The sequence below is a fragment of the Oncorhynchus nerka genome, linkage group LG20 (genome assembly GCF_034236695.1).
Source record: "Oncorhynchus nerka isolate Pitt River linkage group LG20, Oner_Uvic_2.0, whole genome shotgun sequence".
Lineage (NCBI taxonomy): Eukaryota > Metazoa > Chordata > Actinopteri > Salmoniformes > Salmonidae > Oncorhynchus > Oncorhynchus nerka.
The window spans coordinates 70,304,624-70,322,738 of NC_088415.1; the positions used below are offsets into that span (position 1 = coordinate 70,304,624).

The 18,115-nt window shown below is 40.6% G+C and overlaps 1 protein-coding gene across 2 annotated transcripts in view; it reads left to right on the forward strand.

The window, feature by feature from the left end:
• LOC115103044 (catenin delta-2-like) overlaps positions 1 to 18,115 on the forward strand; it is a 105,048-nt gene that overhangs the window by 13,602 nt on the left and 73,331 nt on the right. Inside the window, exons 2-3 of one of the 2 annotated variants that reach the window (XM_065005721.1) lie at positions 1,662 to 1,795; positions 12,984 to 13,096. In XM_065005721.1, the coding sequence (XP_064861793.1) occupies positions 1,709 to 1,795; positions 12,984 to 13,096 (200 nt within the window). In that variant the 5' untranslated portion in view covers positions 1,662 to 1,708. Of the gene's footprint in view, positions 1 to 1,661; positions 1,796 to 7,409; positions 7,530 to 12,983; positions 13,097 to 18,115 lie in introns of those variants that run through there. The other variant, XM_065005722.1, reaches the window with a different exon arrangement.

Genomic DNA, 18,115 nt, shown 5'->3' on the forward strand with positions numbered 1-18,115 from the left:
TCACAGGCTGGAAGTTTGACCTAGAAATGGCTGCCGCATCCTAATTTAAAAGGCGTCCGATGCTTAGAGGGGCTATTAGTGATGTGGAACAAAATCGATAGTTACATATCGGGATATTATTTTTGAAGATATTATATATTGACAATATCACAATATTATTTTTGCGCTAGTTGTCTGTACCTGCACCAAAACTCCATCTTGTTTTCCAAATTCTTTTTAAATAGGGAGCCAATTTGTTTTCCGCACTTTTTTATTTCCGTGACTGATCAAAACTAGTTCTCATGGCTCTCTCTTGGCCTTCTGCAGCAGACATATGGTGTGCAATATGTTTGGACCATGGAATCGCATATAAAAATCACAGTATCAAATCGCAATACGGGTAGAATCATGACAATCGCAATACATATCGTATTGGCACGTAAGTTTTTTGATTATATCGTATTGTGAAGTCCCTGGCAATTCCCAGCCCTGGGGGGGGTATGTTGACATATTAACTTACAGTATAATCCATTTTCATGTTTCCTTACAACCCATTCTGTCTGCACAGATGGTAAAATAGAGCGTCTGGTGGGGACATAGAATTTATTTTGTTTTCACTATTTATGACAAATAAGTCAATTTGGATAATCCTACTTTAATTCTAAAAGCCCTTGCTATGAATATCCTTGTGTAGCACTGAATGCAAATTCATTTATCATGCTAGTATTTAACTGAGGCAGAGGTCCACGCTAATGAAAGATGAGGATGACATTAGGTGTGGTGACCCAGGAGGGAGGAAACAGTGGCAAGAGAAGACATTCTGTCAGATAAGCGGCCAGTGTTTAGAACTCACAGACTGGAAGAGAGATGAGGAAGCACTGAACTAGGTCAAGGGAGAGAGAGAGAGAGAAAAAGGGGGTGGGAGTGAGACCGAGCAGGAGAGAGAGAGGAACACTAAAATGGATGACAAGGGAAGGATTCCGGTCAGCCATGTTAGCAGTGTCCAGCAGGGCTTGTTGCTTGGCAGCATCCCAGAATAGTCTTGCTCTTGTCTGCTTCCAGGCTGCGGTCGACTTTCCCTTACCTTCAACACAACTGACTGGGTGATCTAGTGACTGCCACGCACAGAGACAGGGATGGGAAGGATCAATTTTGACAAGCTTTCATCAGCTTTTAGAAGCTGTCATCTGTGTTGTTGTCATGGCCATTATTTGCTCTCTCACTACATTAGGATTACCTGGAGATTTAGGTCCCTTCTCCTTAAGTGACGGTAGAGTCATTGTTACACACATACACACTCCAGTCATTAGTACATTCTCTCATCCAGATGATTACTTGGCGGATTATGATATATGACTGATGTAGTTTACAAGTGTTAGCTATATCCACAATCTTATTAAATCAGATTAGTATATTTGTATCCAGATTTTCTACCTTGCAAACTACCCTTGAATACAGAAAGTTCTCATTATACTAGGGTTAGAAATTGAGAGAGGTATAAGCGAAACTATAGTGTACAGAAATGGATTTTGTTGTGACGAACCAACAAGAAATGTCAATGGATTCAAACAGTTTCATGAAAGTTAAGTGATGGATATCATAACTGAACCATTTCTGCATTCTCTCCCAATAGTGGATGATGTCGCCCTTCTAATGCTGACTGTTAATCCTTTCCCTTTCAGAAGTTATGCCAGTTCCCGACGCAACCTCTGACTCTTAGAACTTCACCATGCTGAGCCCAGTACTAAACGCCTCTAATGGAGACGGCCCCGAGACAGAGACCACGTCGGCCATACTGGCCTCTGTCAAGGAACAGGTAAGGCCTTCCATGTTAATTCTGTGTGTACCGTACATGGGTGACTTTCAGAGCGAGACCAAGGCCCTACATGCAAAACATATCATGTGATCAGCGTTTTTGCTCTTGCTTGATCTTAGGCATCAGGGGATTGAAAGTAATACATTGTGAAAACTTGAATGAAATTTGAATGCGCAATTTTGTGGGACTGTATCAAAAGGGGACAAATGAAGAATGTGTGGGGGAAAAATGGTTTTCAAGTTAAATATCCCTTTAACTGATGGCAACCTAACATGAAGTATGTTATTGGTTCAGCTATATTGCCATCGCCACCAGCTTCTTTATTACATTTCTCATCATAAGATCCTGTTCAGTGCCTGAAATCCATCCTATTTGATGCGGAAGTAAATGTGTCAGTGTTCTGCAGGGGTGCAGTGAGGTATAGAGACATAAGTAATTGGTTCCATTTGTATTCTGTGTGTGTCTGGTGCAGAGGACAGACTAACATCCACACTGATTAGCAGGTGACACTATAAGGAGACTCTATAGAGACTTTGGGTAGGCTCGTTTAATCTTATGCCTTTCGTTTGAAATGTCGCTATCGCTCACAATAATATATCTGTATAATATAGTAACTAAGTCATTGTTATTGAGTAGAATGTGCAAAACTAGGTTCAGTTTTATTCTGCTCTATAGAATATAATTGGCTTGCAGTTACATTATGGAAGCATGCTACTGATATTCCTCACCAGCAGTAGGATATAGCCTATTAGCTCAAAGCAGGCAGCCATTTTGGAGTAGAACCAAGAGCATGTGTGTAGATGGGAATGAGCCAATCCCCTGCATCATGACAGTGGTTACACTGACACTCCTCTTTCTTTTAAGCAAGAGCGAAAAGGACAAGCTGTGGAATGGTAAAGTGGGCCACTGCCACACATCACACAGACCCATGGGGCTGCTCTGGGACATACTAATGGCCCTATCAGGAGGGTAAAAAATAAAAGCCTAAAGGCCTGCATACAGAGAGGCACGAGTGTGTGTGTCCCTGTGTGTGCAGACCTCCACAAGCGTGCGTTTATTTAAGCCGGTGCACCTCAGTCACAGCTCTTTGTTTATTTTTCTGTTGACAGCATTAGGATGGTTGTGTGAATACAAATAAAAAGGCAGACATTTTCATTGTTGATGCTATTCAATGGTGGAAACAATTAGGATTTGTCTACTTCCTGTGCATTGTGGAGCAGTGAGAGAAGGGAGGTCAAGCGTGAACAACCACTGGTTAAACATTATGACTGGGTTCAACACTAGGAAAAGCTCTACGATTAAGAATACATTCATTTCCACGTTTAATGTTTGGTATTAGATGTTGTCACTCTGACGACAACCTCGTAACTCCAATTTTGCAAATGTTTATTTTTTTATTGAAAGCAGTAACTCCCCTCAATGTACTCTGAACATTTCAATATCACACTTTTTATACATCACAGAACACTGAAATATAACAAAACCATTTGACATAGAAACACCAAGGCCCCCCAACATTTTTTATTAATTATGTAAATTATGAAAATGTTAATAACATTCCACCCAAGAGGCCAATAGAGGACGATTTGGTCATTTGACTGCAGGAAAATATGCATTTTTTCTCCCAATTACTGAAAAGTTTCTGTTTTGGAGATGAGGTTTTCATCAGACAGCGACGATATGTTTGTTTATCTTACAATATACTGTACCTCCAATTGTGTAATAGTGAAAGGCAGTGTTAAACTATTGACCATAATACGTTATTATGACCCCACCACTAGATGGCAAACAGCATCAGTCAGCAAAAGGTTTAACGTGTGAAGTGTGATGATACATTCTGTGTATTTAGCCCTACAATGGATTTACCAGTACAGGTACCACTACATTTTTCAGTAATAGGGTCAGTTGGCTTTTAAAAACAGTAAGGGGGCTTGGGGAGTGTGTTGGGGTTAAGGACATTGGGTTGACTTTACTTTTTTTGGAGGGGTGGCCTGACTTTAACCTGTAGCCTGGGGATGGTTCTAGTACTGTATGGTGTGACATTGTTTTTTGGTCCCCAATGATATTTAGATTAACGTTCCACCATGCTTGCTTATGATTGGGCCTCATTTGGATCTGCTAGTGACCATGGTTTGAGGTAGTGATGTACAAGCCAACGTGTGATGCCTCATTTTGTCCTCTCACAATGGTCAGCAGCAGGCCACAGGGACAGCAAATGAAACCAGCCAAAGCCATTAGATGTATAGCAGCCTATACGTGAGGGCAAGACGAGAATGCAAATCGGTGTCATCTTATTCAGAGTGCTGGAATATCAAACATCTGGCAATCATTTGTACAGCAATATGAGGAATGCATTTAGCTAGAATATTCAGACGTTATTTGAATTGGGGAAAGAGAGAGAATGCTAATCTGCTCTCTTAATCGTGGTCACCTCTTAAGACTTAATGGATGTTTAAACAAATGCAGTGAAGTCATTTCAGCAGCCTTTGGTCATGAAATAATGAATGGAAATGATTAAGTCTTGTGAAACAGTCACTCTAATTTGTAACATTCTAGAATGTGGGCTGCTTTGGGCTTAGCGGAAAGGAGACTATTATAATGAATAGGACGTTCTCAAATAAAGTTATAGAGACTGAATTGCCATCAACTAGGCCACAGCTTATAAATAAAAGCAGTTATAATAACCCAATTTGACTTTGAGATGTTGCATTCAGGCTATTACAGTACTGCTCTTTTAACATATACCAGTCATCTTGAACCAAAGGTTCAATATGGAGACTCATGACTTGGCTGTGAGTGAATGTTGAGCTCAGATAGTAAAGATCTATATGAGGTTCATGGATGACTGGGTCGTTATTGTTAGTGGGCTGACATATGGCTAGCTAATCAGTCATGCAGGGACTTAACCAATTGTATGTCAGATACTGCGTGTACAGGGTTTATCATTTCATAGTACTGTATTATAAGAAGGGATTTTAAAACAGATCAAAAATGTATTCAGTTTGAGTGTTTTGGGGAATAAGACAGGGATATGGAGTGCTCACATATTTCCATTTCCTTTGTTTCAGACTGCAAAGTGTTTAAGACAGTATTTTTTTGTCAGTTGACTCGAGGGGGATGAACGGTGAAAATGTAACTTGTGTGAATGTCTTGGCTCTGCACCTGGCTTGAATGAGTAAGTCAGACAACCATGACAGAGGTAGAAGGGCAGTTTGAGTGGCGTGGAGGCGTACAGTTGCTCTAGCAAATCAGAATGAAGCACTAGACAGATCTGAAATCTGAAAGCCAGCACTGCATTACTCAGCTGAGGAGTGGGTATACAGCAGTAGTGAAATGTTGTCTCAACAGGAGTATTTAAGCCAAGGATTTTAAAGCCTATAGGTTCCTAGTTCATAATTCCTGCCTCAAAAATGATCCTTTAATAGGGTACCTTGTTTCACTATATTTCATGTTTTGAGTTTGTTAAATATTGTTTGGTAGGACACCCTAGCTTCATACGAGAGTGGTATAGTTTGTGTAGGCCTACAGTAGGTGTTTTGAATAGATGAACTTCCAGAATCTTCTCCAGCCAACCAATCCTGAACTCGGCTTATTCTGTTACAGGGTGTTCCTTGGTCTTGTGTACTCCTTAAGTTAACCTCTGGCTTTTTAGAAATGGGATAAAAAAAATAATAATAACTTGAGGCATACCCAGGATGACATTTGGTAATCAAATTGTCTCCTCTGAAAAAGTTAAAATGTCAGTCTTGGTACCACAGGGCACAATTAGGCAATTATACTTGAGGACCACACAGTTTCCTGAAGCTGCACAATTCCCATCTTCTGTCCCCTAGTCATTTATTCTACCAACTAATAGGTTTAATGGTGTTTTCAGGGGTGTACTGTTTGCAAGCTATTGGGCATACATCTCACTCTCCTTCTCCCTCTTGTCCTTGGTAATGGGCTGGAAGTATACTTGATTTTCTTGTAATGCAATTATCAGGCAAGGTTTTAATTGAACAGTCTGCCCATTTAAATTAGTTAATTATAGTATTTAGAGGGTATTTCTTCAGTTCTACCACACACATTTGAAAATCTGACTATTCTACACTGTTCCACAGTATGTAACTAAGAATTTGTTCTTAACTGACTTGCCTAGTTAAATTTAAAAGAACAATTATACGGAAATGTCCTGCTAACCAATTTAGCCATGTCTTAAAGTTCCAGAATACTTTCTATTTCAGTATCTGATTAAAGGGATAGTCCAAATTACAAAATTATATATTGGTTTCCTTACCCTGTAAGCAGTCTATGGACAAGGTATGACAGCAATCCATGCTTCGGTTTAGTTTCCCTATCACTGTTTCCAAATGCTAATGTTTTAAGATTTGTGGCACAAATCCCATTCGTCATGGGACCGATATCATAATGTTTCGCGCATCAGGTTCAAATAATCTATAAGTGACTTTGTTGAGCTTCACATTCAATTTGAGATACTTTCGGATGATTTGGACATGATGCGGAAAAATGCTAATATCGGTCCCATGACTTGAATGGGATTCCTGCCACGAATGCTAAAATATTAGCAATTGGATACAGTGACAGGGAAGCTAAACCAAAGCATGGATTTCTGTAATACCTTGTCCATAGACTGCTTACAGGGTAAGGTAATCAATATGTAATTTTGTCATTTGGGTGAACTATCCCTTTAAGTGTGGCTATTCAAATTTTGAACATGGTTTAGAATTGGTATTACTGACCCAATGACTATTTAAATAAAGAAATTAGTTTGGGAGGAGATAAAGCTTCTCATATGCAAACCTAAGTTATTCACTCTATTCTCTCTCAACTGCCTTGAGCTCTATCAGTTTTCATTTGAACAAAAGTACTTTCATTCAATAGTTTTCTCAATCATATACCCAAATGTATTTTTCATACAGATTAGAAATAAACAGTGTTTAAAGTGGTGAGTAACAGGAAGCAAATTGTGACTGTCATCCCAAGACTCTGTGGCCCTCTCTTCTCTCCCATGGCAGATCCTTGTGTGTCTTTTTTTATCAAGCTATATTTAAACCGTGGCTGGCTATGACATGTATTGTGTACTACCTTCTAAGCAAGGCAGCCCAGCCCAAAGAGTGGCATTGAGGCAGAACAGTCACTGTCTCTCCCTGGAGAGCACAACTCAGAGCTATGGTCAGAAGAGAGGAGAGGGGAGAACAGGAAATGAGGGACAGAGGAAAGGAAAGAGAGGAGACATTTCTGCTGCCTCAACCCCACAACACTTCCATGTACATTCACAATCCTGCGAGTCTTTGGAGCTTTCCAATTAGCACCCCACTCTGTCCCCCCTCCCTCCCCATCCCTCCGTTCACCCTGCACCTCCCCACCTCCGCCCGCTACCCTCTCTCTGCTTTTTCAGCGGGGGCACAGATGGTGTTGAGGAGAGGAGCAGTCAAAAGAGTGATTGGAGAGCAGCAGGATTTGGCAGGCAGACTGGTGGGAGGGTCCTTTTGTGATGCAATGTTGCATAAATAATGCCAAAGAGGTTCTAAATTCTCTGTTGCCATGGAGACCTTTGTGCCTGGCTGAACTCCTATTCTTCACTGCTTGGAGGCAGTCTCTACTGGGCTTGCCATTTTCTCTAATGGAGTTTTCTCAATAAGGACAGAAGAACTTCTAGACATGTTGAGGATGGAGAAAAAAGTGGGATATTATGTGTGGTTGGTGCTTTCTCTGAAGTATGGTCCATGTGAAGGTATGGCTTTGTTAACTTAAATTCCAATAGTCTTTTGGCAGTAACAGGTGTTTGGTTGTTATGCTACATTTGGAGGGAATAGTAAGGTCAGTGATTTTGTTGTTTGGAACTGATGGATTTCTGTCATTTTGCTACCAGATATAACTAAAAAAAGGACTTAAACATTGCTGGCTCATTTAAACTTTTTGTTACTTCTATCCAAATATATAGCCTACTGCATCTTATCAGCACAAATTTAGTTGTTTATAAAGTTAAGATAACTAGGCCAGACAATAGCAACAGTTTACAGTTGCTTGCATGTACACAGTTATGTAAATGCAACTATTATACCAAGAGAAGTACATTGAAATGCACGTCTACTGACACTTGTAGCTCTTTGATGCTATAGCTCAGTCGGTTTAAAAAGAGTTGGATGGATCCTTCTTCATGTTTCTGTGGACCTTATATTCTGGTCTCTTGCCCAAAATAGCAGGTGATACATTTTGTAGCAGACTTCGAATAAACTGCTCTAGGGAGAGTGTTTGACCTTGTGGGCACTGGACTCATTTCAGCATTGTCACAAAAAAAGTGGACAGTTTGTATTGACTGGAGTTGCCTGAGACTAAGGGCGTTTTCACATATGAAATTCGGTACCCTGGTTCGGTTTCCTGGAGCTTTTGTGAGAATTTGACAGAATACGTTTTTGCTTTCGCAAGACCTGAAAATATCAATTTCAGGGTGCGATAAGCAAGATGCACATTCTACGTGATGTTAGCGAGCTAGCTTGTTTACAATGGGCAAAAAAAGTTCCACGCGACTTGCGCTGCCGTGTCACAAAAACTGGTACTCTGGTCCTGGATCTTGGACCCATTACTCACGCAGGTCCAGGATTCATTTCAGTCAGGGTTCATTTGCGTTTCACACATGCTTTATAGCACGGATCAGAGTACCAAACGCTCCAGAATCCGGATCATAAGGGGATATGTGAAAGCGCCCTAAATGAGACTGGCTGCTCAGATTTAAGGTTGGGCGGTATCCAGATGTCCATACCGTCATACCGTTTTTGTACCATACCAGGGTGTACGGTATTACCGGAAGTGCACACAGAGGGCGGCAGGGTAGCCTAGCGGTTAGAGCGTTGGACTAGTAACTGAAAGGTTGCAAGTTCGAATCCCCGAGCTGACAAGGTACAAATCTGTCGTTCTGCCCCTGAACAGGCAGTTAACCCACTGTTCCTAGGCCGTCATTGAAAATAAGAATTTGTTCTTAACTGACTTGCCTAGTAAAATAAAAGGTACAAAAAATATATATATATATATTTTACGCACAAAACAAGGGACAATAGGGATCTTGATCCAGGAAGGGATTGAATGTCTCTGCTGTAACCAAGAAGCATGATCTTGACATCTAGCCACTTAGCTAACAAGTTAGCAAATCAAATGCATAGCTGGAGCCCTGAGCTTGATATTATTTATTTGACACATCTTAGATTTCTTATAGTTATAAGCAGTGGTGTGATTTTGTTTGGCAACTGTAGTTTGGTCCCATGTGGCTCATGGTCCAGTGTGGCTCAGTTGGTAGAGCATGGTGCTTGCAACGGTAGGGTTTTGGGTATGGTTCCCAAGGGGGACCAGTATGAAAATGTTTGAACTCACTACTGGAAGTCATTTTATATACAGTGCCTTGCGAAAGTATTCAGCCCCCTTGAACTTTGCGACCTTTTGCCACATTTCAGGCTTCAAACATAAAGATATAAAACTGTATTTTTTTGTGAAGAATCAACAACAAGTGGGACACAATCATGAAGTGGAACAACATTTATTGGATATTTCAAACTTTTTTAACAAATCAAAAATGGAAAAATTGGGCGTGCAAAATTATTCAGCCCCTTTACTTTCAGTGCAGCAAACTCTCTCCAGAAGTTCAGTGAGGATCTCTGAATGATCCAATGTTGACCTAAATGACTAATGATGATAAATACAATCCACCTGGGTGTAATCAAGTCTCCGTATAAATGCACCTGCACTGTGATAGTCTCAGAGGTCCGTTAAAAGCGCAGAGAGCATCATGAAGAACAAGGAACACACCAGGCAGGTCCAAGATACTGTTGTGAAGAAGTTTAAAGCCGGATTTGGATACAAAAAGATTTCCCAAGCTTTAAACATCCCAAGGAGCACTGTGCAAGCGATAATATTGAAATGGAAGGAGTATCAGACCACTGCAAATCTACCAAGACCTGGCCGTCCCTCTAAACTTTCAGCTCATACAAGGAGAAGACTGATCAGAGATGCAGCCAAGAGGCCCATGATCACTCTGGATGAACTGCAGAGATCTACAGCTGAGGTGGGACACTCTGTCCATAGGACAACAATCAGTCGTATATTGCACAAATCTGGCCTTTATGGAAGAGTGGCAAGAAGAAAGCCATTTCTTAAAGATATCCATAAAAAGTGTCGTTTAAAGTTTGCCACAAGCCACACCAAACATGGGGAAGAAGGTGCTCTGGTCAGATGAAACCAAAATGGAACTTTTTGGCAACAATGCAAAACGTTATGTTTGGCGTAAAAGCAACACAGCTCATCACTCTGAACACACCATCCCCACTGTCAAACATGGTGGTGGCAGCATCATGGTTTGGGCCTGCTTTTCTTCAGCAGGGACAGGGAAGATGGTTAAAATTGATGGGAAGATGGATGGAGCCAAATACAGGACCATTCTGGAAGAAAACCTGATGGAGTCTGCAAAAGACCTGAGACTGGGACGGAGATTTGTCTTCCAACAAGACAATGATCCAAAACATAAAGCAAAATCTACAATGGAATGGTTCAAAAATAAACATATCCAGGTGTTAGAATGGCCAAGCCAAAGTCCAGACCTGAATCCAATCGCGAATCTGTGGAAAGAACTGAAAACTGCTGTTCACAAATGCTCTCCATCCAACCTCACTGAGCTCGAGCTGTTTTGCAAGGAGGAATGGGAAAAAATGTCAGTCTCTCGATGTGCAAAACTGATAGAGACATACCCCAAGCGACTTACAGCTGTAATCGCAGCAAAAGGTGGCGCTACAAAGTATTAACTTAAGGGGGCTGAATAATTTTGCACGCCCAATTTTTCAGTTTTTGATTTGTTAAAAAAGTTTGAAATATCCAATAAATGTTGTTCCACTTCATGATTGTGTCCCACTTGTTGTTGATTCTTCACAAAAAAATACAGTTTTATATCTTTATGTTTGAAGCCTGAAATGTGGCAAAAGGTCGCAAAGTTCAAGGGGGCCGAATACTTTCGCAAGGCACTGTAAGAGTGTCTGCCTAATCTACCATTGACATGAACACAAATTATTACACTCTTGGGAAAAAAAGTTCCATAAGGTTTCTGTGGCTGTCCCAATTGGAGAACCCTTTTTGTTCCAGGTAGAACCCTTTTCAAATCAAACTTTGTCACATGCGCTGAATACAACAAGTGTAGATCTTACCGTGAAATGCTTACTTACAAGCCCTTAACAGTGCAGTTCAAGAATAGTTAAAGAAATATTTATCAAATAAACTAAAGTAAAATATAATCAAAAATGTACACAATAAAATAGCAATAACAAGGCTATATACAAGGAGTACCGGTACCGAGTCAATGTGCGTGGGTACAGGTTAGTCAAGGTAATTTGTACATGTAGGTAGGGGTGAAGTGACTATGCATAGATAATAAACAGCAAGTAGCAGCAGTGTACAAAACAAATGGAGGGGGTGTGTCAATGTAAATAGTCTGGTGGCGATTTGATTATTTTTCAGCAGTCTAATGGCTTGGGGGTAGAAGCTGTTAAGGAGCCTTTTGGTCCTAGACTTAGCGCTCCGGTACCGCTTGCCGTGCGGTAGCAGAGAAAACAGTCTATGACTTGGGTGACTGGAGTCTCTGACAATTTTGGGGGCTTTCCTCTGCCACCATGCGGTGTCAGAGGAAAAGGGTTCTACATGGAACCAAAAAAGGGTTCTTCAAAGGGTCCTCCTATGGGGACAGCTGAATAACCATTTTTGATTCTAGAGAGCACCTTTTTTCTATGAGTGTTGTTTTCATCTCCAAATGTGAATGTAAAGTGGGGTCTGAAATGATTGACAGCCTTGATAAAGATGAGAAAAAATTACTGAATAAACTAGATAAAATATAGCTCAGTATTTGAGTTATGCTCCAAATAACTGGGAAATTATAGTATTTTAATATAATTGCTCAAAGAAAGAGATGGTTGTTTAAGAAGCAATACTTTTTTTTCCTCTAAAAAAGGTAGTGTCAAAATTATTGACACCTCTGTTTTCACTACCTCACCTTGTGAGGATAACAGCACTGAGCCTTTTTCTAAAATGTTTTGTGAGATTGGGGAACACATTGGGAGGGATCTTAGATCATTCCTCCGTACATAATCTTTCCAGATCCTTGATATCCTTCGTCTGCGCTTATGGACTGCCCTGTTCAAACCACAGGTTTTCAATGGGTTTCAAGTCCGGAGACTGAGATGGTGTTTGCAAATGTGAACGTCTGGAGTTTGCTAAACGGCATTGACACTTGGATTGGAACCGGTGCTTTGGTCAGATGGCATGAAACATCGGTGGTGAGTTTGGCGTCAAAATGAGAATGCATAAGCAGAAAATAACTCCATACCTTCTGTAAAATATGGTGGTGAATCTAATGTTATGGGGCTATTTTGTTTCCACTGGTCCTGGGGCCCTTGTTAAGGTCAATGGCATCACGAACTTTACCCAGTACCAGGACATTTTAGCCAAAAACCTGGTTGCCTCTGCCTGGAGCCTGAAACTCGGTTGTAAGTGGATCTTACAGCAAGACAATAACCCCAAGCACACATCAAAATCCACAAAGAAATGGTTCATTGGCCACAAAATCTATATTTTGCAATGGCCATCTCAGTCTCTGGATTCGAAACCCATTGAAAACCTGTAGTTTGAATTAAATAGGGCAGTCTATAAGCGCAGACAAAGAATATCAAGGATCTGCAAAGATTTTGTATGGAGGAATGGTCTAAGATCCTCCTAATGTGTTCTCCAATCTCATAAAACATTTTAGAGAAATGCTCAGTGCCGTTATCCTCACAAGGTAAGGTATTGAAAACACAGGTGGCAATTATTATTTTGACCCCTACCTTTTAGAGTAAAAAAGTACATTACTTGTTCAACAAAATCTCTTTCTCTGAGCAATTGTATTAATATAAAATAATATCATTTTTTAAACAAACAATATAGCTAATTATTTGAATTATTTATGCTATACAGTAATTTTAGCTCATCTTCCTCAAGGGTGTCAATAATTTCAGACCCCACTGTATATGATTTAGACTTATACTCACTGGATGTTTCGAAACATTTGAATTGTCAATCTTCTTAAGCATAATTGCATGAATACATACAGTAAGCTAGATCTTATGTAGCACAATACAGGTATGCTTACTGACAATCACTTTTTCATGTCTTTCGACAGGAGCTGCAATTTGAACGGCTGACTCGAGAGCTGGAAGCTGAACGGCAGATTGTCGCCACCCAACTGGAGCGATGCAAGCTAGGATCTGAGACCGGCAGCATGAGTAGCATCAGGTGTGTTCAGTAGAGTGGCGCCACATGCTCTCCCTTTCCCTCCCTCCCTCCCTTCCTCTCTCTGCTTTCTTTTACTCCTCTGTGATGCCATCCTGTTTCCCCATCCTCCCCAACCCCTCCCCTACCTGTTTTCATCAGGTGTGTTCAGTGGAGTGGTGCTACCTCCCAGACCCCCTACCTGTGTCTTTCATTAGGTGTGCTCAGTGGGATGAAAAAACTATTTTGTAGCTTTTCCATCAGAGACAGACAGTCCTTGGAACAATATGGGGGTCAGTCAGCAAGGTTGCTGAAAACCTGGGTGGAGATATAGAATTAACAGCCAGGTTTTGTGGTTTTAGTGCTGTTCACGTTGGAGAAAAGAAAACACGTTCATGTTGTTTTACCCCTACATCCCCCAATATCACATCTTTCCAATCTCAAAACAGAACAGACACATTAAGAAACACGCCTGGCTGTCTGGCACATAATAGCAATAATAGCCTAGTATGGCATCAAGGGGCCAACACAACAGTATATTCTGTGTCTCTTTTGTATACATACTTTAACCCAGAAGGGATTTCATCCACAAACTAATTAGTCATCCTTTTATTGTAATTCTCAATTCAATTTACAGACAAACAATGAGCTAGAAGTTCGTTCTGATTTTCAATTAACCATTTGACCTCTTAAGCACTAAACTCTGTCTCTCTCGCCGTGGAATCCTTTTGAATAGAATCTGCAGCGGAAAATGTTGTGTGGGATTTATGAAAGCCTGTCTAATCAGACAACCAGTGGAATGCTCTAACTTGATTGCATGTTCAGTAACAATCGTGTTGTGTGTGTGTGTATTGTGCAACATTTTTCTGGTGGAGACTCATCTTTGTGGGGTCACTATGAACCATTTAGGCTGATTATACCAAAGTATTCCCAATCAAAAATGATTAAACTGCTCCGGTTTATGGTAAAACCCTGTCATAACATTAAATGGACCACTTCTTAGCAAACATGTTGATTCACCATTGTAGTAACCCAGCATTTCCATAGCAACACTTATCCCCAAACTAGTAATAGTGACGTCAGTGTGTTTTGGGGTTGAAAGACCTTAAGAGTTGCTAATGACTTGCCTACTCCCCCCTTAATACGGCAGGTCAAATGTCTGGGGTGGCATATGTTACCTTATCCATTAACTCAAACAAAGAGGATCATCCACCTGCAGAGCCAGAGAAACAGATTCTCATCCACAGTATTATTACACCAAACTTCTTGCTGTTGCTGGATCTGAAGACTTCTCGCTGTTGCTGGATCTGAAGACTCTCAGTGAGATTCATAGGATTCACATTGTTAGTTGACCAACTTGGGTTGAGTAAGGCACATGACATTGTATTCTGTCAAAACAGGACCCTAATTTGTCCCAATAGTGTCTCAATGTGTGGTTAGTGTCCATTTACTGAGGAGCCCGTGTGTTTGCGTCTTTGCTTGAGTGTGCAGTGGGCCCATTTCCTTTTTTCCCATGATGCTTGGTCCAGACACATCACTTTTATCACTGTTTTCCACCCGCAGTCAATCCATTATAGGCTAGCTCCTACCCACAGATAATCTTTAATCAAGACTTCCAAAAACAGATTCCTTAACCCCTTGTTTCCCAGTCAGGCATTGATTACAGTTGACTGAAATATTGGTTGATTGACTGACCTTGAAACAAGACCAATTTGAAAGGGGGAAGTTTTTAAAGGGCCCGTGTCAAGATTCCATCATGACAGCTCATCCTCCTCTCAGACTTTTAAAGGGAACATTACATAATTAGGTTGCTGTTAAACATTCTGACTGGTTTCATCCTTCCAAGTAAAAGTCCCAATACGACATATCACTTCATATTTGTATTTTGGGAGAAATGTATATATTTTATATTTGACCGAAGTGATGTCAGAAAAGCATTCAGAAAAGTGACGTCAAGAGAAGAACTAGAATAGCACCGGAGGGGATGGAAGACTCCAAACCAATTGTGCTATTTTGTTTTTTCGCATTGTTTGTAACTTATTTTGTACACAATGTTTCTGCTACCGTCTCTTATGACCGAAAAGAGCTTCTGGATATCAGAACAGCAATTTACCACCTCATACTGGACAAAGATGTTTTCTTAATGAGTCTGACGCCAAGGATATACTGTTACTCCCGGCCAGGCCCAAATCCCCATGATTCGCATGAAGAAAAGACAGAGATACAGGGGGCGCAGATCCGGGTGCCTTCTGAGAATTCGTCAGCGTGTGGGTAACCCGCCTCTACCATCCGTTCCATTGGCCAACGTGCAATCACTGGAGAATAAACTGGATGAGCTCAGTTCGAGACTATCCTGCCAACGGGACATTAAAAACTGTAATATCGTATGTTTCACAGATTCGTGGCTGAACGATGACACGGCTAATATACAGTTGGCTGGGTATTTTGTGCATCGGCAAGACAGAACAGCTACCTCTGGTAAGACGAGAGGTGGTGATGTGTATCTACTTATCAATAACAGCTGGTGCGTGATGTCTAATGTTATGAAAGTCTCAAGGTATTACCCCCCGTGAGTTAGAGTAGCTCATTATAAGCTGTAGACCACACCGTCTACCAAGAAAGCTTTTATCTGTATTTTTTGCAGCTGTCTAATTACCACCACAAACCGATACTGGCACTAAGATCGCACTCAATGAGCTGTATATGGCCATAATCAAACAAGATCTTGCTCATCCAGAAGTGGTGCTCCTAGTGGCCGGGGACTTTAATGCAGGCAAACTTAAATCAGTTTGATCTCATTTCTACCAGCATGTCACATGTGTAACTAGAGGGAAGAAAAAATACATTTATTTTTTATTTATTTTTTAAACTCTTGACCACGTTTATTTACTCCACACAGAGAGGCGTTCAAAGCTCTCCCTCCATTAGGCAAATCTGATCATAATTCTGTCCTCCTGATTCCAGCTTACAAGCAAAAAACGAAAGTAGGAAGTACCATGATGTGCTTTGAAAGGCTGGTCATGGCTCACATCAACACCATCATCCTGGAAATCCTAGACCCATTCCAATTTGCACACCGCCCCAACAGATCCACAGATGACTCAATTGCAATTGCACTCCACACTGCCCTTTCCCACCTGGACAAAAGGAACACATATGTGAGAATACTGTTCATTGACTACAGCTCAATGTTCAACACCATAATGCCCACAAAACTCATCACCCTGGGAATAAACACCTCCCTCTGCAAATGGATCCTGGATGGGTAAGGGCCCCTCAGGGTTGTGTGCTTAGTCCCCTCCTGTACTCCATGTTCACCCACAACCATTATATTTCCGTTTTTTATTTTTTTTAAACATTTGCAAACGTTTCTGAAAACCTGTTTTTGCTTTGTAATTATGGGCTATTGTGTGCAGATTGAGGGGGGGGGGTATTTAGTCAATTTTAGAATAAGACTAACGTAACAAAATGTGGAAAAAATCAAGGGGTCTGAATACTTTTCGAATGCACTGTATCTAACCACTAGCAGTCTTGAAACACATCACTTATTAGCAGTACAGCATTTCTTGTATTGTTAAACAAAATCATGATAAACCTTTACCATTGTAGTAGACATTGAACATCTATAACCAAACATGCTAAAACTGTTGTTGGCCGATGGTAGCCATAGTTAGCCACATGCTAACCTGAGTGCTAACGTTACTAGCAGCAGTAACAGTAAATCCAGGTATGGTTAACAAACATTGGCTACCATGATATCCTGCAAGTTATTGGCCAATAAAGATCAGGCAGTTAAGCAAAAACAAAGACATACCTTGAAATAAACAATGACATTAATCCTATTGGTATTTGACCATTAATTTCTGCAAACGTGCATGGTTGCAGGAGTTTTTTTCTAGCTTGCTTGCTAGCTAGCTTATTTCACTCCCAAACACCATGCTTGATCCGAGTTGGCCAGTTTGTTTTGCATGGCCCGGTGAACTTAGATAGTTGCCTATCATCTACTAGCAAAATAACATGACAAAACACTTTGGGCACTTTACTACCTACTTACCCGATTCACCTCCATCACCAGCAGAATGCTGCTTTATTGACGTCAAAGCCGCGATATATTGGTATGAGTTTTTGATTAATGTAATTCAAATTGCAAAAATAGAAGTTCATATTTTATAAAAACTTTTGCATACTGTTTAGATGGAATATAATCAATCTAAGTTGTTAGTTGTGGAATATATATTGTGCAACCTTTCTTTTAAGACCGTTTATTTTCAAGTCTTTGAAATGGATAGTTGAGGGCAGAAAGGTTTGATGTGAAAGGCATAGGATGGAAATGTATTTTCTTGCTTACTCAGTGTTGTATGAAGCTTGAAGGACATTCCCTGCTCCTCCTCCGCCGCTATCTGAACCTGAGTGTGGTGCCCCTGGGGTAACTGAATGTCACAGTGAAGGTCAGGGTGGGGGTGATGATTAGGCCAATAATGGAGGAGCCATTCTCTCCTCTGACAGACAGAAGATCTCATCCCACTGATCAGTTACTCATAGAAGACTACACCACACCATACCAGACCATATGGGTTAGCAAATAGAGAATCCAATATTGGATTCTACTGGTCAATATCTGTGTCTTCTGTTTTACAGGACCTGAGGTGGTGTCTGTGAGCGACCAGTCATGCATGTGATCTGATGATTGGTGTCTTATTCAACATTTATGAATCCGACGTTGCACCAGTTTTTTTGTAATTGAAAAAAAATCTAAATGCCAGAGGAACTCTGTCACTGAACCTGAAAGCACAGTGAAACAATTGCCTGTAGTGATTGCTATAGTGATGGGAGGGGACCATCGATACAGTTATTAGATCTATATTTGACTCTAAGTATTAATTAGTAAAAATATATACAGTGCATTCGGAAAGTATTCAGACCCTTTCCCGTTTTGTTATGTTACAGCCTTATTCTAAAATGGATTAAATAAAAAAAAGTCCTCAATTTACACACAATGCCCCATAATGACAAAGTGAACAGGTTTTTAGAAATGTATGCAAA